Source organism: Sipha flava, unplaced genomic scaffold, assembly GCF_003268045.1.
Source record: "Sipha flava isolate LNK unplaced genomic scaffold, YSA_version1 74_pilon_pilon, whole genome shotgun sequence".
Lineage (NCBI taxonomy): Eukaryota > Metazoa > Arthropoda > Insecta > Hemiptera > Aphididae > Sipha > Sipha flava.
In genome coordinates this window covers 622545-647291 of record NW_020273614.1, presented here as the reverse complement: position 1 = coordinate 647291, position 24747 = coordinate 622545, and the positions used below count along the sequence as shown (strand labels likewise).

Sequence of the window (24747 nt, the reverse complement as noted above, 5' to 3'; positions counted from 1 at the left end):
TCCCCCTGTTTACGCCACTGGTTGTTTATTGCCATTGACCGTCACCAATAGCGATCGTTTCTTTCGTCTATCGATAATAATCTATTATTAAACGCAGTAATAATATTTTCATATTAGTCAGCAGTTTATTTAATTGGAGTTTAAGCCATTTATAACTGAAAATATTTATGTTGGTATTAAAAATAAATAGTTATTTTAAACATTTGTAAAATACTGAAAAAAATTCGAGGGAGTCCAGACCTCTTACTCCCCCAATTAACGGGAGTTTACAATTATAACGCTTAACAAGTTTTAGAGACTTTCATTTTTTGAAAGCAAACTAAGTCCTCATATAATTTTGCCAAGTCGAGTACTGATAAGAACAAACGGTGAATTCTTTATCGAATGCAACTATAAATCTAAAGTGGATGTGAACTTGTTATTAATAGACAATTTTAAATATATACTTTGAAGTATAGTAAAAATTAATGACGTAAATAGAACTTGCTTGAATACGCACATATCGTTATAAAAGGATATGTGTGGTTTTTCAAATCAAATACTTCTATCGATACTTCAGTACTTGAAATAAATGAAACAATATTGTTCTTATTTCCCATAATTGTGAGCGCAGAAATTTTTTGGCTATTATTCTGTATTTATTCCAGGCACGTAAATAAATGCTCATATTAAAGAGGGGAAGGGTGATTAACCTATTTCAAAATAAATAATGTGTAATAAAGTGGTATATGCTGCATATCTATTTTAATTTGAATGAAAGACGCTGGAAAATGGTTGAACATGCCCCGAAACACTAAGAAGAATTGCATAATATAATATTAGAGGGTATGATAGAAGGAAAGAAAACTGCAGGACGTCCCGGGAACTCTTATATAAAATAAATTAAATGTGATGCAAAAGTCAAAACCAATAAGGAACTTAAAGAAATGGCGAGTAATCGGTTAGAATAGAGAATTGGAGTTGTAAACCAACCTTCGGGTTAAAAAAAAAAAAGACAATCTTAATTTGTATTTACTACAATACGATATTAGGGCTATCGCTCCTACCACTCCCTAAATTACAAGCCTGGCTTATTAATCATAAAATTAAAAATTATATAAAAACTTGACCGATTTAGAATAATAACATCTAAAGATTAGTCATAATGTAGATATAATTTGGGAGAGTACATTGTGTACCTAGTTGTTATACTCATAAAATTGTATTTTTATATTATGAATGAAAATACATGTTATGAAAATTATGTTTTTAAAATTAGCTCTACATTAACTTGGTTTCTAATAACCCAGTTATTCAATATTTACCTGATATTATATTTAATACAAGTACATATTAAAATGTAATCAATTATACAAAGCCATGTAATTATTATTAATTAAAACATTTATTCTATTACAATTTAAAAGTGATAATTCATTTTTATTTGAAATATCATAAAATAAAAATGTTATGAAAAAATATACAATCTACTTAAATTACTAATATTTATAAATATTATTTTTCAGTTATTATTTCCAATCAAAATTACAAATGTTTAAAAAATAACAATTTTTACAACTAGATTTAAATATTCAGTCTGTTTGGATGTTTTTTAATAACTAATGTTGATGTCTGTTCGGTTGTTTCTTTTTTTCTTGTACTTCTCTTCTCTCTAACTTTTACTTCAATATCTGCTTTCATTGTAGACTTAATAATATTCTCTTTTCCAATTTTTTTCTTAGCAGTTGAATCTTTTTTTAGTTTTTCAGTTTCTCTTATTACAGGTGATTTTATTTTATTTTCTCTTGATTTAGGACTTTCTAATGTCATTCTTAATTTCCTAACCGTTGGAGTGACAAACCTTGGCAGAGCTTGTGGCTTTGTATTAACACGAATTTTAGTAGCTGGTGTCTGGTATTTATACGCATGGGATTCTACTTTAGGGGAATGGTTAATATTTGGGTCAGGATAGCTCATAATTTCATAAATTTTAAGTGATAAACTCAATTCATTTACATATAACGATAACCATTTATCCTTGCACAATTCCTTAGCTTTTTTTAAGCAATCCAAAGACTTGGTTGAATTATTAAAAAAAACTAAATGTTTTCCATAATGATATTTTGCAAGTGAATTTTGTCTAGCTGTTAAAGTATTATAAACTTCATTTTTATTAAACTGTGGTTCAACAAGTTCCAATAATTTAAAAATCATTTTAAAATCATTTTCAGCTTTATTTTGTTGGTTGGCCATAGAACAGCAAATAGCTTTAATAATGCATACTTCAATAACTGAATATAATATTATTGAATCATAAGTTACATTGCCACTGATAACACTTTTACAAAATTCGGTGATACTCATCTGTGTACTTTGATTATTAAATTGTTTTAAGGAAGGAGATGCCATTTTACGCACTCTATTGTTAGGCACACACCTATAATCTGACAATGGAGAAGACAAAATATTTGTAGAGTGACTTATAGTAAGTGATTGTATTTTTGAATCAAATTCATCTTCCTTAAAATCCAGTAGTATCATCAAATGTTCTAACTGTCCATTAACATTTTCTAAATTGCAACACATTAATTCATTCCAGCAACTCATTATAAATACATTTAATGCTCTTTTGGTGAGAACAGATTTTAAGACTATTTTCATTTGGACTTTTAAAAAACAGCGGGCTTCAACCGGTTTTAAAGTATTAACAAAGATTAAATTCAAATAAGAACATATACTCAATATTACAAAATGCATAACCAAATATTCATAAAAAGAATCTAATCTTTTAATTAGACCATGTGCAAGATTGTAAGCTTCAATGAATATAGAAAGACATTTACTATTGTTAAAGTTTCTTGATTCAAAGCATAAACGACTTCTCAGATAAGAATATTCTGCTGTTAGTATAGTATAATTATTTAATTCTTCTTTATCAATACTGTCCAACAATATTTGTGCATCTTTATACTTGGATTGATTTAAGAAAATAGTAACTAGTGTCAACTTATAATTAATAGCCATTTTAGGTAATTTTTTAGCTAAATTATCCAATTCTAAATTATCACATTGATCATTTTTTCGACCAATCTTCATTAATTCTGAAAGGGCTATAAAAATATATTTGTGAGACTTAATATTAGATGCTAATTTATATAATAATTGCCATACTTCCACTTCTTTTGGGTCACAATGTAATTTGAATACAAAGGCGGCTTCATGGAGACTTTCAAAAATAATTTTAACATAATACTCATCGCTGATTGTATCATTAATTAAATTAGACCAATTCTTAACAGCACAATTTAAGTAATTAAATATTTTAGGTTTAATTTTTAATGGATGTATCCAAGCCATAGGTTCATACTGCATAATATTTTGTAGCTCTGTACCACGTTCCAATCTTTCTTCTGTAAATGAATCTAATTCTTTACTAACACGGTTCTGTAAATGTTTAAACGAACATATGAAACTTGCATAGTATAAGCAGCCCATAACCAATGGCATACTATTTTTCTCTATTGATGTTTCTACTTCTAGTTTACAAATGTAGTCCTCCAATACATCAATTACAGATTCTAAACCATCTATATTATTTGAATAAAGTATTATATAAGCAACAGTAACAACAACTCGACACTTTAACTCTCTTGGTACTATACTACTACTCATTAAGTCTTCAAACAATTCTAGAACACTAGTCATGTCTTGTTTCACTTTATATTGATAATTATGGGCTTTTAATTCCAACCACATTATTTCAATACAATCAGATTTTTTTAAACTATAAACTGGCCATTTTTTTTGCAATTTATCATCAAACATTTTCAAAATTGTTTGTTTCACAAAGCGATTATTTTTTTCTTCTTTACACTTAAGACAAACCCATTGCTGGGCAGCAAGATCAGAACGAGTTTGAACACACCAATAGGCAATACACTTTAAAGCATCATCATTTTTATTATTATTATATAAATAACGACTTAATAAAATTGCTACGCGAGCTACAAGATCTGGATTAATGCCACTAGGATCTAGCATCAAACATACATTTTCCAAAAAATCCATACATAAATTACTCAACTCACCAACATTTTTTTGAATACACAAATTGTAAGCACTTGTTAAAGAAAATTCAATGAAAGGAATTTTATTCGAGCATTTTGATTTACATACTCGTTTAAATAAAGATGTAAACAAATTCATCCACTTTAAGACATCTTCTGAATTTAAAAATGTAACATTAGTACTAATAATGTGTCGTATCATTATGAATACAATATTAATCAAATTCATTTCTGATGTTGAATCCTCATAGAGATCACAGTTCTTACTTTTACAACATATCATACTAATTGAACCATTTTTACTTAAATAAAATAAATTTTGCAACAGGAGAAACATTTGCGAAACAGTTTCAGAAGAGTTAATTATCAATTCATCATACCATAAGTTTTTCAATTTAGTAATAGTAATTATAGCAGCTTTCATCACATGATATGACATAGTATTTGGCAGTATTGTACAGGGTTCATACTTCTGAACAATAGTAATCATTTTCCTAATTTCAAAATTTGAATCCAGACCATTTTTCACTGAATTGTCGATAAATTTGAATAATAAAATCAAAAATGACAGATCTTCTTTTTCAGTTTTAGTCAAACTACAAACATCAATCATTAATTCAATATGTTTGACTAAAAATTGTATTTGTATCTGTTTACGACGCATCATATTTTGCATTACAGCCACAATATTTTCAATTAACTTTGAATATAAATTCATCATATTATCTTGATCACTCTTTTTCCTAAAAACAACAGATGATAAAACCGATTCTAAAGTCATATCTAAAATAACTAAATCCATAGAGCGACCTTCATGTAATATTTTTCCATTTATATTTTTTACAAGCATTGCTAATGAATATAATGCATAATCTATTTCTTTTTCGGTATATTGTTTCACTAAGTTTAACGCGGCATCCCACATCAAAATAACATTTAATTTTTTCAAATCATCATCAATTGGACATATATTATGTATGAAATGTGCAAATAATTGAACTAGATGCTTCAATATATCACAAGGAGAAGATGAATACTTTAAAAAATAATTACTAAAACGAACAGCTTCAATTACATAATTATACGAAAGTAAATATCTAATAATTACATATAGACTATTTTGCAAATGTTGTAAATCTGACAATTTAGGCATTTCAAAACAACGATCACCAAATTTAATAACATAATCAACGTTTTTTCTTGACTGTATAGTTTGGTTATTAGATGACAATTCAGATTGAAGTTTTTGAGCCAAGGCACTAATTACACTAACTGTAAAATTTTGAAATCCTTCAATATCCTTAATATTTTTGTAATGGGTGTTATAAGTAATAAATGCTTCTTTTATATTTTCCTTGGCAATATCACTATGTATTAAAAGATAAATTTGCTTTAATTCACCCATCCTCTGAAAAATATATATAAAATAGCTATAAATATTAAAGTAATTCAATTCAATTTAAATTATTACTACAATATATATAATAATAAAATACTTATATTTTTTTTTATTTATTGAAATATTAACATAACAAGTACCTATGTTATACTTTAAATTATTGATTTTTACTTAAAATACATGAAAATAAAATATATTCATATGTATATTATAATGTACTAAATATTTTATTTTAATATCAATAAGAGAATTTTTGTAAGAATTTTTAGTGTCGAGTACATTTTTGAAGACGTATTATGAAGCAAAATGAATTTGAATATTTATTTTTTAGAATCAAAAAAATTTAAATCCACCACTAAATATTAAAATTTTAAATTTATTTTAAGTATACTGACAATGAAACATCATTTCTGTTGCTGTATCAGGCATTTTTAATACAAGTAAATTTATATTTTAATTGTATTTGAGGTAATATTAATTTTATTAACTACTTACTTAATTAATACAATATTCTTAAGTAAGTTTTTTTTTAAAAAAAATCACAATATTTATGTCATAAAGTATAATCTACCAGCCAAATAATAATTTTTTTATGAATTATATCCTATGGAAACAGGATATCAAGATAAATTAATATCAAATTGAAAAAAATAAATTTGAATTTACCTACTCCAAATGTAATAATTAGATAAGACTTATAATAAACAATCCATTTGAATTTTCAAACTTAAATAAAAATTTAAAAATATTTAGTACCGACTTTAAATAAGTTTAAAATGTGGATATTTGTTTAATATTTATATTTATATATATTTTTTATTTAGAATAATGATTATAATTAATATATATATATAGGTTTTTCTTTTCATTCGTAAGTCATAACTAAATAATTTACCTTAGCCTGTTGTTTAATAATGAAAGACAATAATTCTAATATTTTTAATTTATCAATATTTAAGACATATTAGAATAAAAAAAACACAATACTTTAACACAATAATAAAAATTTTAATAACCAAATAATAAATTTTTTATAAATCAGCGTAATAAATTATAACAATTTAATTTCGTTCGTGTTTCATTTCTAAAACTCTATCGAGACTGAGACGTGAGAAATTGTGTACATACCACATAGCTTCTTCAATTATACAATTTTGAATATTAGTGATGCCATAATAACGGCCATAACCATTATCAAACATTTTGAAACATAGATAAGCCATTCGTTTACTCCTTTGTGTAAAAAAAAATCTTCTCTACACTGTAATCTCCCATAAACATAATAGTTATAGTTATTATGTCTATTTTTACTTCAATATCAATTTTTATAATAAACTTGGAAGGATAACAAGATTTTAAATAAATTGAAAGACAATTTAATAATGTTAACCATGATTGAACACCAAATATAAAAACAATAAGAGTGAGATTTCCTTATGGTGTCAATAACTGCATACTTAATCCTTTGTTTTAATTATTTCACATATTAAATTTAAAATATTTATTTTTTTCTACTATAAATTACAAATTAAACAATAATAGCACAGATTAAATTAGAATATATTATAAATTCATATAATCTGTGATAATAGTGTATATTTTTACTCCATAACTTGTTATTGTACATTATTTTTGTTTATAAAGTTAGGTTACGTTTATCATGTGCTCGGAAAAGATCAACAAATTGAGATAATTTCTGATAAGAGTAACAATTCAAATTCTTTGCTTGCATTTTACGATTTAAAATTCTAATGCAATTGAGTAATTAACTATTAAAGTAAAAAATCCTTTTCTTAAATTTTATTTTAAATTTAAAAATGAAGCAATTAACTGATGAACGAATGAAAATATTTTTTGAAAAACTATCGAAATAGTAAGTTATTTTATCTACACGTTTCCTATTTTAATACGGTTATTATTAACACCATGCCATACTGGAATATAATGGGATAGGTATATATAATATATATATATCCATTACCTTCTTTATTAATATAGTTCATGAATGATCATTACTTATGGTAAAATAACTAAAGCAGTGTTAGGAAATCATTATTTTATGTACAATAATGATTGATGTACAAACTACATGCCAATATTTTATTTCCACCTTTTTTTAATTTTCTACAAATTGTATTCCAATAATATTATTAAGTATAAAATAATGTGATATTTATTACAAAGCTTGCATTAATAATGTTTAAATTTAATTTTAATGACATTTTTTATATTTTTAATATATATGTAATATATTATGTATTTATTAATATTATTAATATATCTACCTTTATAGGTTCACCTTTTATTGGTACTTAATTATACATTGGTATTTAATTCAACCACATATGGTTTATGTAACATATATTTGCGTGTACAATATACATCTATATACATGTACTTATAATTTTTGTAAATTTAAATGTTATAATATTCTTTTTTTTATTTCCGTTTAGCATAGGCCAAAATATAAAACTATTAATTGATCGTTCAGATGGAAAGTATTGTTTTCGTGAAAAGAAAGATAGGGTTTATTATGTATCTGAAAAAGTATTGAATATGGGATCTATGATGAATCCTGATAACATAATTAGTATTGGCACATGTTTTGGAAAATTTACAAAATCTGGAAAATTTCGAATACACATAACTTCTTTAGATTATCTTGCTCCATATGCTCAGGTAAAAATATATTACATGTACTGAAATATTGTATTTTTTCATATTAATTAAAAGTTTTTTTTAGCACAAAATGTGGATTAAACCTGCAGCTGAACAACAGTTTCTATATGGTCATAATATATTAAAGTCTGGTCTCGGACGAATTACAGAAAGTACAACCCAATATCAAGGAGTAATTGTATTTTCAATGAGTGATGTGCCTTTGGTTAATATAATTTTAAAATATTTTATTTTTAATATTATTTATTAGTTAATTGCTTCATTGTTTTGTTCAAACTTTAGATTCTGAATAATAGTTAGGTAAATAACCAGAAAAAACTTAAAATTGATTACTCTTATGATCTAAAAATGAAAGAAAATATGTATTAATTATTTTTTCTTAATAATTTATTTTTATTTATTTTTCAATTTTTATAGTTCATATAATAATTTGTACTTAACTTTCTTTTTATAATTATTATATTTCAATACATTAATACACAAAATAAGTTATATATATCAAACTGCTTATATCTCATTTAATTCTAGTTATTTGTTTTCAGGGTTTTGGTGTTGCTGCTAAAAGTACTACAGAGTGTAAACATACAGATCCACTCTCTGTTGTATGTTTTAATCAAGCTGATATTGGCGAATTTATTCGATGTGAAGATGATTTAATATAATAGATTAATTAATATAATTATTTTTTTAACACAAATAAAATTATTATGATTATTTTTTTTATATATTTTACTTAAAGTAATTAATATCATATTTGGTTAGTTACTATTATCTTTAATTTTATCATAGTATCAGAATTTAATGAAAATAATATTACACTGTTCAATATAAAGTCAGGTACACATCGAAGCATTTAATTGTAATGTAACAGAGTTCGTGCTCGTTTGAATGTTAAATGTCATAAACAACCGGTGTGTACGTTTAGGGTCAAGCATTACTTTGAATCGTTGTTCGCTGGTCTATCCATCAGTTATTACAAATACATATCAAATGAATATACGAGTATATCACCGAGCGATTCGCTGCGAGCAACTGGTTTACAGTCTACAGTGGCGTTGTGTTATCATGTAACATTTCTTTAATATTTGTCAAAATACTGACACTCAGGTAAATCAACAACATCGCGAGTCTAAAGCCGGGTACATACGGGAGCATTTAGGTGTAATGCAACAGAGTTAAGCTCGCTTGAATGTTACAAACAACCGGAGTGTACATTTAGAGTCGAGCACTACTCTGAATCGGTTGTTCACCGATCTATCCATCAGTTATTCACGGTTTGTATTCATGCAACAATGTCTTCTATCAATTTACAAGTCGCTAGTACATCATTTATTTTAATTCATTTTATTTTAAAAAGAAGAAAAAAACAAAAAAAACATGAAAGGAGATGGTAGCAAACAAATTTAATGAAGTATATGGACATATGTAGTGGAACAGATTTATTAAATAACCTTCAGTAACAGGAAATAAGTGGACAATACAGAAATTTCATTAGAATTTTGTCTATTGATTTTGAATATTTAATTTGATCGGTCCAAAAATTTCAAAACAAGATTCAAATTATTGTAAGAGATAATAATTAATTCTTGATGTTCGTCAAAAAACCGACACTTGGGTGGATCGACGACGTCGCGAGCTGAACACACGCGAATGATACAGTAACACCGTATACACCTGAGCGTTACAGTTGCACTACACCTAAATACTCCGGTGTATATCCAGTTTAACATTTGTACAATATTCTTTAAACATGCTGTGAATAAAATATTATTCTTATTTTTTTATTTATTAAGTATTGCTTATAAATGTTATTGTTTTCATTTCTGTAATGAAGTACATTTAATTTTGCTCAATGTAACATTAAGTTAAAGGAAAAATTGTTTAGTAATATATGTATATATATTATGAAAATTTTCATGAATAGAATATTATTGTTTATATGCTAATTATTGAACTAAAAAAAATTAAGTCTTTCCAAAAAATCTTTAGAATCAATAACTCTGTAATGAAATTCAATATTTATTTAAGTTTTGATGGCACCTCTTATTTAATTTACTAGGCTTATATTAATATACCCACTAAATTATTAAATATTACTATTTAGTTAATATATAGAATATTAATATATTATTGATAGAAATATTTCACTATATTTTAAAATTTTAATTTTAAATTACTTACTTGTGTTAATGTATTAAAGTATGTAGACATATATGAAATAAGGGGTTCATTAATAACTTGCATATTATGTAAGTAATCTATAAATTAACTAACAATTTCATGTGGTTTTAATTTACTTTTTTTTATATTATTGAAATTTACTTTCTATGATTAGACAACTTATTTATATTGATAGATTAGAGTGATTCCTATGTTTTCATGAATAGGTACCATTGATCAAGAATATCAGATTTTAAAAGTACCAAATTTAGACATGGCTAAAAATATAAGGAAGAGTTGTATACTATGTTTAAATGTGAAATTAAGAATATAAGACCCATTTTTTTTGGACATCGTTTATTTATGAAAACTTTATTTAATAAACGTCTATACCGATATTTGTAAACTGTTAACTCTGAAACTTATTGTCCTGAGACATCTCATAAAAAAATTAAATATAACCAGCTGACCCGGTAATGCTTCGCTATTGCAAGATTTGTCAGATATTAATTTGCTATTTATTTTATGGATGTTAAATAATTATTTTTATTTTAGACCATTTTTGGTCACGTCTCAGTGGTACCTAATGTATCCATATACATTTAGCGTCGCCACCGCGGATTTTTCATAATGTTGAAAAAAAAAATTATATCGCTTGTGTCAATAGAAAAATTGATGCTTATTGCAAATTTTTTTTATTTAATAGATTTAATGTACGAAGCGCTAAAATTAGAGTTCGTGTATGTAAATGTTGTAGGATGGAACAAAAGATATGAATTATGCCAGTATTTTGATAATTCAAAAACTTAAAAAGTTTCTTTGTAAACAACGTTATCAACTTTTTCTAAATCGGGGGCAAAAATATACAAATAAAATTTGAATGTCACACGTAACAGGGCGACGTATAGTTGACCATGAGAAAAACATTGAACGTTTAGGTAATTTCAGCAACATTAAGTGTTTGTCCCTATGTTTTATTTATAGTCATTGCAAATGCTAATTTAACGGGAAATTGAATACGTTTAAACTTAAAAGGTAAATCTGAGAGTATAAATGGTATTATTGGTATTTAAAAAGTTTTTCCATTACCACAACCCGTTAATATTATGCACGCAAGCAATGAACTACTCAATTTTTTTGATTTGTAGTCTTGTAACATTGCAAAGTGTGGGTGAGCTCATTTTCTCATTAAAATAATAGGTACCTCTATTTTTAAAATCAATGTATGTGGTGGAATTCCAGAAGGCGTTAAAGAGTTAAGAAATTCAGTTGGGAAATGGACTGCATCTTCCTTTTCTAAAACTGTATCAACTGAATAATACATTTGTGATTATACGTCAAATATAGATAGAATCAAATCATTTAATTTGTCGACTTGCTCATTTATTGGTGACAAAATAGCCCTTTCTTGAAACCATTTCAGTAATTTAGCAGATATATTTTGAATGTTTGGGTTTACGTTTAGAATTAATTTTGTTATAGTGGGTACTGAATTACAGAAACTTTTAATATTTATTTCATTATCCATTGCTTGAAATTGGCCGTTGCCTATTAAAAGTAAATCTTTGGCAAAATTTATATTATCTTGATCTGTACATAGCACTCTCATATTAGTTTTAAGTTCTAATATTTTTATAAAAGGCCATAAGTAGGATTTTTTCAAAGACGCGTTGACTTCATCAGCTCTTGTCCCTCTTGCAATCATAGGCAAGATCTGACGGAAGTCTCAAGAGAACAACACTGTGCAGCCACCCATAGGACTATTATTATGACGTAAGTCTCGCATTGTTCTATCTAAAGCTTCAACTGAAGTTTTTTAGGACATTGACGCTTCGTCTCAAATAATTAGACTACAGTCCTACATCAATTTACTAGTACCACTTTGTTTTAAAACGTTACAGACACTCATAGCATCGTCACTATCATATTTCAAAGGAAGTTTAAATGTAGAATGAGCTGTTCGGCCCCCTACTAATGGCGTAGCTGCAATGCCAGATTATGCTACCACAAGAACAATTTTTACACCATATCTAACTTTTGCAAGAATTAAATTTATCAAAATAGTTTTACCCGTGCCCTCAGGCGCATCTAAAAATAATATTTTGCCTTCATTATTGTTAATAGACGACATCACTAAATCATATACAATTCTTTGTTTACGGTTTAATTGATTTCCATTTTGAACGAACAGTAATAGTTAATGTTGATCATAATTTTTTTCTCTTTAACACTCAATATTAATTGTTGTCCTACTCATGTTTATCGGTAAAGAAAACCCAAAATGTACTATAGATTATCCCGATAAAACTTTCACTTCTTTGTTTAATTCAAATAAAGCTTTATCAAATATACTTTGGTCAAAACTAATATCATTTGATGACAGTTCCAGTCGTTTCCGATGTAGTATATCGTCGATCATACTTTCATGATAATTTTGCCAAAGCATCAAAGGATCAGTAATTTGACAAAACGTTAGCATGATAGCAAATAAACATCTGAGTGATTTAGGTGTACAACATATAGAAGCTTTTTATAGCGTGTTTTTCCAATGAAACTCGTCTTCCAATAAACCCAACGCTTTGCATACACCTTGAAAAGTATCATAATGAAATTTTGCACTGTGCGAAGACTTTGAAAAGAAGTTGGACCTTTAACTATATGGAGCAGCATTCTTAAGTGAAAACACTCATTATTGTTAAGATGGATTGTATATACCCTGCCCAGAGCATCGGTTATTTTGATACCAGGTTAGGTTTTGAAGCTACAAGTAGCCGTCTTTAGAGCGTTAGGACTGTGGACCGGTTTTAGAACTACAAGTAACCGCCTATTTTGTAATACTCAGCTGTATCACTTATAATCTTGTTTATTCATTCAACTTTTTATTATTGAATTTGTGAAGAACATTATAATAAACGAGCTAACACTTCAACCACAGACCAAAATTTGTTATTATTTTTAAGTTGTATTGTAAAAAAAAAAAAAGTTCATCAAATTCTAATAAACGGAATAACGGAAACCATAGGTTGCCCATCCTGCCTAATAGTAAATACGACCCTGGATTTTCCCTTTTTTTTTTAGTATTTCCCGCGTTTTTCTTACTTTTCACATTTATATAATTAAAATAATGCAATCATTTTAAGAATACGGATGTTAGTATTTAACTAATGTTATCTAAATAATAATAAAACATTGTTTAAATTTGTTTTCAAAACTATATCTAATAAAAAATATTATCCATTATTAGTCTATTCTATGAATCTATGTTCAATTTTCAGAAAGATAGAAATTCGTAAGTTATTTCCCATGATAATCTGTTAACAGGTATCTGATTATGATGAAAACAGTATAGTAACATGTAAGTAAGTAGTAGTAAACAGGCGTTTAATTATTGAAAAACAATTTGCTTTAAATAAATTGTACTTCAATAGTACGTTATATTACTATCAAATACTTGTAATAATTTTCCATCTAACTTTAATACTAAATTAATCATTTAATTTATAATAATTTTGTCTTAAATTTGATAGTTAGCTACCGTTCTACAAATTGATTTACCCGTTCATGAGTCAATCATTTATCGAACATAATCGACCTTACTAGTATTCTTAAAGGTAAGTCCACTTTTTAAAAAAACATTTTTAACTATTACAATTTACATAACAGATTAATTATTATAATAATAGGTAAGTGATAAGCCACATTAATATTGAGATTAATCTACCACCCAAGTAAATTAAAATAAGGCCTTTAAAGTACTCAATTATTTATTCTATTATTGATAATTATAGATATCTTATTTGATTGATTTTAAAAAATATTTAAAATACAGTTATTCCAGCAGTTTTTTTCAATAGCAATTGATATTCTTGAGTAATTAAAACTATTCAATCTTAGTACAATTTTTAACATTTTATCTTACTAGATTATGTTCAATATTTATTCAATGTATTTAGTATATTAGTATAAAACAAAAGCCACTAATTTAAATGTTCAAAGTTTATTAATATTGAATAAGCATGGACCAAGTATCATAATTTGTCCTCAATTGGTCCATTTTGTTGTTAGTAAACTCAATCATAATTATTTAAATTTTTATATTATCCATATTATACTATATTCCAATTTATAATCAGTATCTTCAATTAATTGTTTATGTATAAGTAGTGATTGTTTTACAGGGAAGGTCCAGAGGGTCAAGCCCTCCCTCAAGTCCTGCATTTAGGCTATGACATATGTTTTCAGGACACTTTGGTTTAAAATATTATGTTATGTTTTTTTTTTTTTATATAAGAATTCAATTTTTAAGTAATAAATTATTAATGGGTTATACATTTTTATGTCTTAATATATTTAAATATAAAATCAAAGAACTTCTAAAAATTCTAAAAACCGCTAGCGTGTATAAGTTATTAATACCAACATTATTACATTATTAATCTCTCCTAAAATTTATTTTTCAAATATAAATTTATACTAAAAATAGTTATTGTGGTTTCTTATTTTTCATTAAAAATGTATGTTCATTGAGAATAAAAAATTAGAACCTACCTAGTTATATATTTTTTATTTAAGTTTAATTTTTACTAGATTTTATTTTAATTTAAATTTTTTTTATGTTAAAATTCCAGGAACACTCATATTATTTTCATGGAACCTAAATCTGAATCTGATCATAAAAATATTATTGAAGAAGTTAATACATTTATTTTCGATATGCCAGTAGAATATTCCTTAGGACACTGTGTAGCTAGTGATATGCGCATGAGTGCTGGTATCGCAATATATTTCAAGTTAATGAACAATTATATTAATTCTGCCTAATATTTTTAACCTAAATTTAACCTCTAATTTATAATAATATGTAAAATATAATTTTAGATCCATTTTTGAAAGAGTTGGCGAGTTGATGGATCAAAGACCAGATGTTGGAAATGTAGCTTTTTTACAACAAAATGATCGATTTATTTATTATTTGATTTCAAAAAAACTCAGTAATGGAAAACCTACCTATAAAAGTCTAACAGCAGCCATAACAAAATTACGTGATTTTATTGTGATACATGGTGTAAAAAAATTAGCTATTCCACGTATCGGCTGTGGTCTTGATAAATTAGACTGGTGTATAGTAAAAAATATCATTAAATGTTTATTTCAAGGTGTTGGATGTGAAATTAAAGTTTGTCATTTTACACAAGTAATTTATTTTATACTTTTTTTTTTTTTATAAAATCACTAATATTTAAAATTGTTGTATAGAATATGTCAAATGAAAAAGATCTACTTCAGATTAATCATCCTACTGTTTTAAGAATGTCAAGTCAAAATATCAAGGATATAAAAAAGCGAGAATTTGAAAAATTAAATATTATTTTATATTCGCTAAATACATCTTTACCAGTATATTGGGATAAACATTTTCAATCAGTCAATGAAAAATACTACTTCAAATTACAATATTATAAAGATAACAAAATTAAACTTGAGGCCGGTCAATGTTTACACTATGAAACAATAGAAGCTCATATATATGTGATCATCATAAATGAAAATAAAATAAATCATTTTTCGTATCAGAACTTGGAAAAAGGACTAATTAAAATAAAAAGTATGATTAAAGATATTCAATGGCACCCAACATTTGTAGTACATAAAGTGAATAATCCAATATTTGAAAAACTGATTAACCAAAAAATTATATCCCTCATTTGTTCAGTATTTTTAAATTTAACTCCATGTGTGATTATTGAAATAAGCAATGTTAACAATTAAATGTTATTACTCTTTTCTATGTTTTGAAGTAAAATATTTATGCACAAAACAATACATTTAAATTATACTGCTATAATTCAATTTTATTTATTTTTAAATTTAATTTAAAAAAATTGAAGTGAAATATAAAAATTAAAGATATACTAAATTTTTTCTTTTTTTATTTACGTTTTGTTTGACCGGATGTAGCTCGTAAAACAGCACCAGGACTAGGATAAGGTCGCATTTGAAATATTGGTCCTGAGGCTGTGCTGTCCACTCCAGATTTAGCTTCACTAGTCAACCCATCACTCCAGGAACCTCTGCCAAAGTTTTTTTTATTAAATGTATGCAAGTTAAAATAATTTGATTGACAAAATATACAATTTTATAAATATAAAATTTAATTCAATAATTTATATGACATACTAATTGAATGCTAAATTATTAAAATATTTTATAATATTAATATATAATTCAATGTTACCTGGCAATGTCTGAATAAGAAGCAGGATCCATTGGATCAAGATCATTGGACTTTATTACTCTTCTTGGGGGATCTTTACGTTTTGGTTCTCTTTCGTACCTTACTTCTTTGGCACGAATTTCTTGAACAAGTGGTAGGGAAGGATTTTTTTTTCTCTTTTGACGTTCATCCTCACTATCATCACTACTACTCTAAAGATATACAATACGATAAATCAACTTTGATTTATTGATTTATAATTAATGCACAATAGTGAATAAATTAGTTTATATCAAGAACTAAATAATACAGCTAATTATAAAGTTTAGCCTAAATTACCTTTAGCAATAGTCCTTTTCATTTTTTATTATAAAAATACTATTATTGCTATTAACATCTATACAGTTTGGTAAAATAAGTAAAGTTTTTAAAAAGAAGGACTTGGTCAGAAAAGTGTACAGATGTAAAAAACCTGTATAGACTTAATTTGGTTTGATTTATCATTAGAAGATTCCTAGAACAGCTTTATTTAAGGCATCTAGTAGAGTTTTTAGGTAGGAACAGAGTTTCAGATAAATAGGGATAATGAATTATTAAATGATAATGTGGTAATTTTTTTAGTATACTTGAGTATTCTTTGGTAGTATAATGTTGAAACAGTTTCATTGATATTTGAGATTTTTAAGTTATAGTAGCTCGCCATGAAAATTTAATACATGAAGATTCAGCTAAGCTCTAGATGATCACCATCGATATCACATCATAAGTCAAGAGTGTCCAATCCAAGGGCTGCATGTGGAATTTTTTTTTTTTATACCGGCAATACACCCACCACATAGAAATGACATTTAGCAATGCTACAGGTGAATGGGAGCATAATTAATTAATCAAAATTTTTTTCTTTTAATTATAAAAATAAAAATATATTTTCTTTCCTAACCAGTCTCCAAAAGGTTGGACACTAATGTCATAAGTCATATATTTTTTAATAGTAGCTATAGTTTATTAAAATAAGTATTTTCCAAAAGAATGTACAGAATCAAATCATAATTAATATTTATTTATTAATTTGATATTACCTAAAAATAAATTTTAATTCATTCTAAAGTGTACTTGAGATTTATTTATATTTTGCCTAATATAAAACAAATAAATTATTATTAAATTATTTTATTTTATTAATTTAAGCAGACTCCAGATAAATTAAAAAAAAATAGAAAAGCTGATCATACAAAATGTTATAGCAAATAAAAATATATTAAATAGAAAATATAACTAAAAATAACTATAACTATAACTAAAATATAACTCTTATGTTGGATGTGTAATAGTTAGATATTATTAATGATTTGAATCCTATCCACTTAATAAGTCAACATAATCACATGTACATATATTTTTAATATTGTATTAAATACCATTTAGTACAACATTTTAATTATATTAAATTAATTACCTCCGAGTCTGAAGCCTTTTTATCCATATTTTGCATAATAACATGTCTTTCAAATCGAAACTGTGCAACAGAATCGGTAACTATTGAACGAGGGTGGCTTGGTGGTAGCCAGGTAACTGAATCATTTACTACATCCCAGTAATAAAATCTGCCTCTGAGGATAAGAAAAAATAAACTATAAAACTACATTAGATAGCTATCATTAAAACCTAGTGTTATTAACTAGATACTATACATTTAATTACAGGTACAGTAAAGGTTAATACTGGCCTATTTTAATGCAAGTCATTTCAAATATATTACAATTTAAATACTTTATTACAGATACTAAAATATTATTTTTTAAGGAATTTGTTTTAATTTAGAAAAAAATGAATTTAACGATTAATACCATTAATTATGTAATAATTAATATTTTTACCCTCCTAAATGAATATTGATTTCATAAATAAAAATAATAAAAAAAAAACTTCTGAAAAATATTGCATTTCTAATATATCCAAGGTTAAGTTAATAATATATGCAATAATATGCTTACCACTGTCAAATAATTCTTTGGAAATCTATCAGATAACATTATAAAGTAATTTATAACCTCCAACATTCATTTCATTCATAATTATAACAATATTTTACTTAGTTTATTCATCTAATTTGGTTTATAAATTTTACTACTAAACAATAAAACATATTAGAGCAAAATAGGGATTTTTTTTCCAAAAATTTGTTAAATATTTTAGTATTATAATTTTATAATTAATATATGTATATTTAAACTTATTTAATCCAAAATGGGTTATGTACAAAGTAAATTGTAAGTACACATGAGTCATGCTTAACAAATAATTAAGAAACAAAAATAAAAACAAACTAATTTAAACATAAAATGTAGATATGAATAGTACGTTTTACTATTTGTTAATTTATTAATTTGTAATTAATCTAACAAATTTAAAAAAAAATTTCTTACGTTCCAGGATCATATACTTCATGCCAATTTTTGGGTAAAGGATATTTTTCTAACATAGCATTTCTAGATTTCAAATATCCATTTTTTGGTCGTTTAATACCATTTTTCCACCTTTGTTCACAAAACTTTGTGCATTCATGATAAACATTTGACTTGTTTGGACAGCCATGATGACCCTTCATATAAAATTATTATGGAACTATAAAATTGCTTATGCTTAAATTAGTATAAAAACTTATACTTACTTTAAATTTATCTAAGACTTTGGGATCAGGTTTGTCATTTTCTTCATCACTGTCTTGTGAATCTGAACCAGATACTTCATTTGTATCTTCAATATCATCGTAACATTCTGCTATAACTTCTTCTTCAACAACTTTTGTACTATTTTTTGCTAAATTTATGACAAATAAATTTCAACCTAATTAAAATAATCTTGAAAAAAAAATATGAATACATGTTGAAAAATTAAATATATAGAAAGCAGTGAACATTTTTTTTTTTTTTAATTGTCATAATTTAAAAATAAAAATTCTTGATTATTTTGTAACTTTTAATAAATATTTTGTGTATATATTAATTATAAAAGCATAATAGATATGTTTTAAAATATTATTTACAAGACAAGTTATGAATATTAAAATTTTACCTTCATTTTCTGAGAGAATTCCGCGAGTTGCTAGCTTCTTAGCCAACGCTGGAGGCAAAGGCATTGCGTATTCGATAGTAAGTAAATATAAAACTATTATGATTAGGTAAATTAGTAATTTAATGTATTATATTTTGAATAATTAGTTCAATATAACCGAAATTAAATTAAATTTGTTTATTCAATAATATTCCAATTGATAACACAGACTTATAAGCAAGTTATGATAGTGGGCGTTATCTAAACATATAGCCTTAAAAAAATGTTCTTTTTGAAAAACAACAAAAACTATACTTTTTGAAAAAATATTTATATAATTTATAAATTGAAAATTAAATGATTATTTAAAAATTACTATATGGGTATTTTATAAATTCAAATCAAAAAATTTTAAGTAATCAAATTTTTTGTTGAGAATTTTTTCTACCAACTATTAAACGTTTGCCTCACTGTAGTGAATGGCGATACCCCTTCTCCACAATACAAAACTGTTTGGTCATCCAACGAGTCGAACATTCTAGAATATTCCCTCCGATCGATTCACTTTTGCCGGCTCTGATTCGCGTGACTCAGTTTGTTAGTTATCATTTGTGTGTCAGTTCTCGCGAGTTATTCTGTGCGGCATTTCTCTTACACACGTGTTTTTTTTTCGATCAGTTTTAATAAGTTATTGACCACAATGTCCGTAATCGGCATAGATTTCGGAAATGAATCTTGTTATGTGGCTGTAGCCCGTGCTGGTGGGATCGAAACGATCGCTAACGATTACAGCTTACGAGCGACACCATCATGCGTGGCCTTCAGCCCCAGAAATCGCATAATCGGCGTGGCCGCTAAGAATCAAATGGTCACAAACATGAAAAACACGATTCACGGTTTCAAGCGACTTCTTGGTCGTTCCATCGATGACCCGTTCATCAAACAGGAGCTCAAACACCTGCCATTCAATGTCGTTAAGTGCGATAACAATAAAATTGGGATAAACGTCAATTATCTCAATGAGCAGCACACCTTCAGTGTAGAACAGATTACTGGCATGCTACTGACCAAGCTGAAAGAGATTTCCGAGACATCTCTTAAAACAAAGGTAAATGATTGTGTCATTTCAGTTCCTTCATATTTTACCAATGCTGAACGTAAGGCACTTCTTGACTCTGCATCAATTGCTGGTCTTAATGTTCTACGTTTGTTTAATGAAACTGCAGCCACTGCTCTGTCTTATGGTATTTATAAACAAGACTTGCCTAATCCTGAAGAAAAGCCTCGCAATGTTGTATTTGTTGATTGTGGGTATACTTCTCTACAAGTTTTTATTTGTGCATTCAATAAAGGAAAACTTAAGATGTTAGCCAGTACATTTGATTCACAATTAGGTGGTAGAGAATTTGATTACATTTTAGCTGAGCATTTCAGTAAAGATTTCAAATCTAGATATAATATTGATCCTAGAACTAATGCCAGAGCATTTTTAAGATTATTAGCTGAGGTGGAAAAGATAAAAAAACAAATGTCTGCAAATTCTACTAAACTGCCAATGAACATTGAGTGTTTTATGGATGATAAAGATGTACATGCAGATATTAAGAGAACAGAATTTGAAGAACTGGCTATGCATTTATTCAATAGAGTGGAAGTCACATTAGAACAATGTCTCAAAGATTCTAAATTGAGTAAAGATGACATTTATTCGGTAGAAATTGTTGGTGGTTCAAGTCGTATTCCATATATTAAGAGCTTAATTGAAAAAATATTTGGAAAAATACCAAGCACAACTTTAAATCAAGATGAAGCTGTATCTCGAGGTTGTGCTTTGCAATGTGCAATGTTGTCACCTGCTGTTCGAGTAAGAGATTTCAGTGTAACTGATATACAAAGTTTTCCAATTGAACTTCTTTGGGATCCATCTGACAATTCTGATGATGGTCGTGCTGAAGTTTTTCCTAAAAATCATCCTGTTCCATTTTCAAAAATGCTCTCTTTTTACAGACTAGCTCCATTTACTGTGAAAGCACATTATTCTGGTCCTATTCCTTATGCAGACAGCTATATTGGTCAATTTACTGTTCGTGATGTCAAACCAACGTCAGATGGAGCCAGTCAGAAAGTTAAAGTTAAAGCTAGAGTTAATATACACGGTATATTTAGTATAAGTAGTGCAACACTTTTAGAAAAATCTGAAGTACAAGATGAACCAGTGACAACTTCGGAAACAATGGAAACATCTGAAAAAGAAACTCAGCCAGTAGAACCTGAAGAGAAAAAAGATGAAAAGAAGAAATCTGTTACAAAGACCATTGATTTGCGTATTGAGTCAATAACACATGGATATTCGACCATGGATTTAAATAATTACATTGAACAAGAAGGTAAAATGGTAGCAGCCGATCGTCAAGAGAAAGAAAGAATTGATGTTCGTAATAGCCTTGAAGAATATATTTATGATATGAGAGGTCGTATTTCTAATGAAGATGATTTAGCACCTTATATAGTGGATGCTGACCGAGAAAATATTTCTAAACAATTGGAAGATCTAGAAATTTGGTTGTATGAAGATGGTGAAGATTGTATTAAAAATATTTATTCAGAGAAGTTGGACGTGTTAAAAGGTGTTGGTGAACCAATTAAAAGACGTAAGGTTGAGTACACAACTTTTCCATCTGTAAAAGACCAAGCTGTCGAATTAATTTCAAAAGCTGAAAGGGACATTGATGCATTTAAAAAAGGAGTCGAACAGTTCAATCATTTAGATGCTGCTGAAGTAGATAAATTAGCTGAAACCCTGAATAACGCCAAGCGGTGGTTGGAAGAAAAGGCAGCCCAAGTATCTGCTACTCCTTTATATAAAGACATTCCGATCAAATTAGATGAATTTGTTAGAGAAAAACATAGTATAGAAGAAAATGTAAGTAAAGTTTTGTACAAACCAAAACCTGCACCTAAAGTGGAACCACCACCACCCAAGGAAGAAGAGAAAAGAGAAAATGAGCCAATGGAAACTGAACAGCCAGTTGAAAATGGTAAAGATGCCTAAACAAGTTATTTTTAACCTTTTTTTTTCTTTTTTTTTTAATGTATTTAATTTTTTAATTTCAACTGTCACATATATTTGTGTAATTTTGTTTTCACAATTATGGATTAATTTTGTATACAATATTTGTATAACAAGTGCATAGAAAGAAAAAAACAAATTTACTAGAACAATCATAGGAATATTATGTTTCGTGATGATCCTTGCTCCTTTCGTTAATTATTAATTCACTAACTTGATATTTGATAAAATAAAATATTCTGTGCATTAATGGTGGTAACACTTTGTATTATTTTTTAATAATATAGATCTTAAATTTAATTCACTGTATCCCATATTATTGAATGTATGTAATTAAATGTAATCATTTACAATTGTTTAGTTGTTTGTATCATCTTAACACATTAATTGATAAGTTTTTATCATGTACTAACCAAGTATAACAAAAGATCTCAAGTAGTGTAAAGTTAAGTGCACACCATAGCATTTAAGTGTAATATGAATATTTTAAAGTTCAGGCTCAGTTGAATGTTTTATGATACAAAGTACGTTTAGGGTCTACTACTCTGTATTGGTTGTATGCCAATCCAACAGTTATTCACAGTTATTGAACGTGGTGTGCAATGTCATATATATATTATATTTACATTGCATTAAAATTAAAAATATAGGTATATATGTTAAATGATTTATTTGAATTATATTTTGTTTAATTTGTGTAGCACTTAACAAGGTCTTACACCTTTTTCGTTTTTCCTCTATATTAGTAGTTCTCAAACTTTTTTTTTCGAAGAGCCCTTTTATTTTTAAAAAAAAATTTCAAAGCCCCAAAAATAAGGAATATCTGAGACTACAATAATAGATACATAATAATCAGTGCCACAATTATGAATTATGAGACTCGTGTGTAAGGATTAATTTTGAGGCCCCGAATGAATATTACATTTTTTTACTTGATTTTTGTATTACTACAACAATTATTAGGTATTTTTAGTATTTTAAATTGAATTGAATCATCTATAATCTGATACATATACTACTCTAATTTATTTGAGAAGAAGCTTGTATTATAAATTTTTTAGTTAACTATAGAGGTATCTAATATAGTTATTTAATATAAAACGAATAAAATGCCCAAAATCAATTTTAATAATGGAATCACTAATTTTAACTCTAGCATTTAAATTTTATTTTTTTAATACAACCAATCAATTTCAATATAATAATCAACTATTTATTAATTCGCATTAAATTTAAATTATTTTAAAGCGTTTTTTTTTTCTAGTATTTGCATTGACAAAGTCTATTATAATTTTATCAATATTGAGTTCTCATGTCCGCTTGTTTTCTATATTCAAAATGCTTATATTTTTCAATCGATCTTGTGATAAAAAATTACGAAGATAATTTTTTATTAATTTAAGCTTAGAAAAGCTGTGTTCTTCAGACCCAACACTTATTTGGTAATGTTAAAAAAAAAGACATGCAGTCAATACATCTGGATAACTTAAAGACAAATCCATTTCAATTATAAATATACATAGATAATTTATATTTTTAAGGTTAATTTAATGGTTAATAAAATGATTTTTTTTAAGCATACAATTTACCGCTTGAAATCTGCAGTAACACCGCCACTAGCAATAGGTAACAGATAAGGTCCCTGTGATAATGATTAATATTCCACAAATTATGCTGTTATACTTTATAATATTATTTTCTTGTAATATGTACGTCAATAAAGTCGAGGCCTTCAATAAGTGAATATAATCCACAAGGCCGAATTAAGCACCTATTGGGCCCTGGGGCTGACATTTTATATGGGCTCTTTTAACAAAACATACTTTACAAAGCTGCTCCTTACACTCGCAGAACGATACATTTTTTTTAACTATTTCACAAATTGTCAATTGCATTATAAAATTGTAAAATTACTAAGTATATACATTTTATGTCTATAAAACTACTAATTTTAGTATGATAAAAAATGTTTGTTGGCTTAAAATTTTTTGGACCCCTTACACTTGGGTACTTGAAATGGTCCCGGGGCTACCACCCCGACTATACCTCCCCCCTTAATCCGGCCTTGGTAATCGATAATAGCAACATTACAGACAACAAAACTATAAATAGGTACTAAACTACT

At 26.7% G+C, this 24747-nt stretch overlaps 4 protein-coding genes across 10 annotated transcripts; 3 read left to right on the top strand and 1 right to left on the bottom strand.

Annotated features, from left to right (window-relative positions):
* Positions 1 to 1508: 1508 nt before the first annotated feature.
* On the bottom strand, positions 1509 to 19748 carry LOC112692557 (polyglutamine-binding protein 1). Of its 4 annotated transcripts, XM_025567266.1 has the most exons (7): positions 19574 to 19748; positions 19170 to 19318; positions 18925 to 19100; positions 17955 to 18108; positions 16520 to 16710; positions 16222 to 16355; positions 5361 to 5454 (listed from the first exon to the last, which is right to left on the bottom strand). In XM_025567266.1, exons 1-7 carry the CDS (start codon positions 19635 to 19637, stop codon positions 5444 to 5446), a joined length of 879 nt encoding a protein of 292 aa, XP_025423051.1. In that variant the 5' UTR covers positions 19638 to 19748; the 3' UTR covers positions 5361 to 5443. The 4 variants fall into 4 exon arrangements, with proteins under 4 accessions (XP_025423048.1, XP_025423049.1, XP_025423050.1 ...); XM_025567263.1 differs by lacking the exons at positions 16520 to 16710; positions 17955 to 18108; positions 18925 to 19100; positions 19170 to 19318; positions 19574 to 19748 and having other exon boundaries at positions 1509 to 5454; positions 16222 to 16304; XM_025567264.1 differs by lacking the exons at positions 16222 to 16355; positions 16520 to 16710; positions 17955 to 18108; ... (1 more) ...; positions 19170 to 19318; positions 19574 to 19748 and adding an exon at positions 6574 to 6800 and having other exon boundaries at positions 1509 to 5454.
* LOC112692559 (60S ribosome subunit biogenesis protein NIP7 homolog) lies at positions 7141 to 8821 on the top strand. The gene is made up of 4 exons (XM_025567272.1): positions 7141 to 7318; positions 7899 to 8124; positions 8189 to 8329; positions 8667 to 8821. Exons 1-4 carry the CDS (start codon positions 7263 to 7265, stop codon positions 8784 to 8786), a joined length of 543 nt encoding a protein of 180 aa, XP_025423057.1. The 5' UTR covers positions 7141 to 7262; the 3' UTR covers positions 8787 to 8821.
* Positions 13399 to 16115, top strand: LOC112692558. Of its 4 annotated transcripts, XM_025567268.1 has the most exons (6): positions 13399 to 13433; positions 13560 to 13639; positions 13812 to 13895; positions 14913 to 15074; positions 15163 to 15478; positions 15541 to 16115. In XM_025567268.1, exons 4-6 carry the CDS (start codon positions 14932 to 14934, stop codon positions 16051 to 16053), a joined length of 972 nt encoding a protein of 323 aa, XP_025423053.1. In that variant the 5' UTR covers positions 13399 to 13433; positions 13560 to 13639; positions 13812 to 13895; positions 14913 to 14931; the 3' UTR covers positions 16054 to 16115. The 4 variants fall into 4 exon arrangements, with proteins under 4 accessions (XP_025423053.1, XP_025423055.1, XP_025423054.1 ...); XM_025567270.1 differs by lacking the exon at positions 13399 to 13433 and having other exon boundaries at positions 13445 to 13573; XM_025567269.1 differs by lacking the exon at positions 13399 to 13433 and having other exon boundaries at positions 13445 to 13643.
* Positions 19749 to 20076: 328 nt separating the features above from the next.
* LOC112692555 (heat shock 70 kDa protein 4) lies at positions 20077 to 22690 on the top strand. The gene has a single exon (XM_025567262.1). It carries the CDS (start codon positions 20253 to 20255, stop codon positions 22602 to 22604), a length of 2352 nt encoding a protein of 783 aa, XP_025423047.1. The 5' UTR covers positions 20077 to 20252; the 3' UTR covers positions 22605 to 22690.
* Positions 22691 to 24747: the final 2057 nt, after the last annotated feature.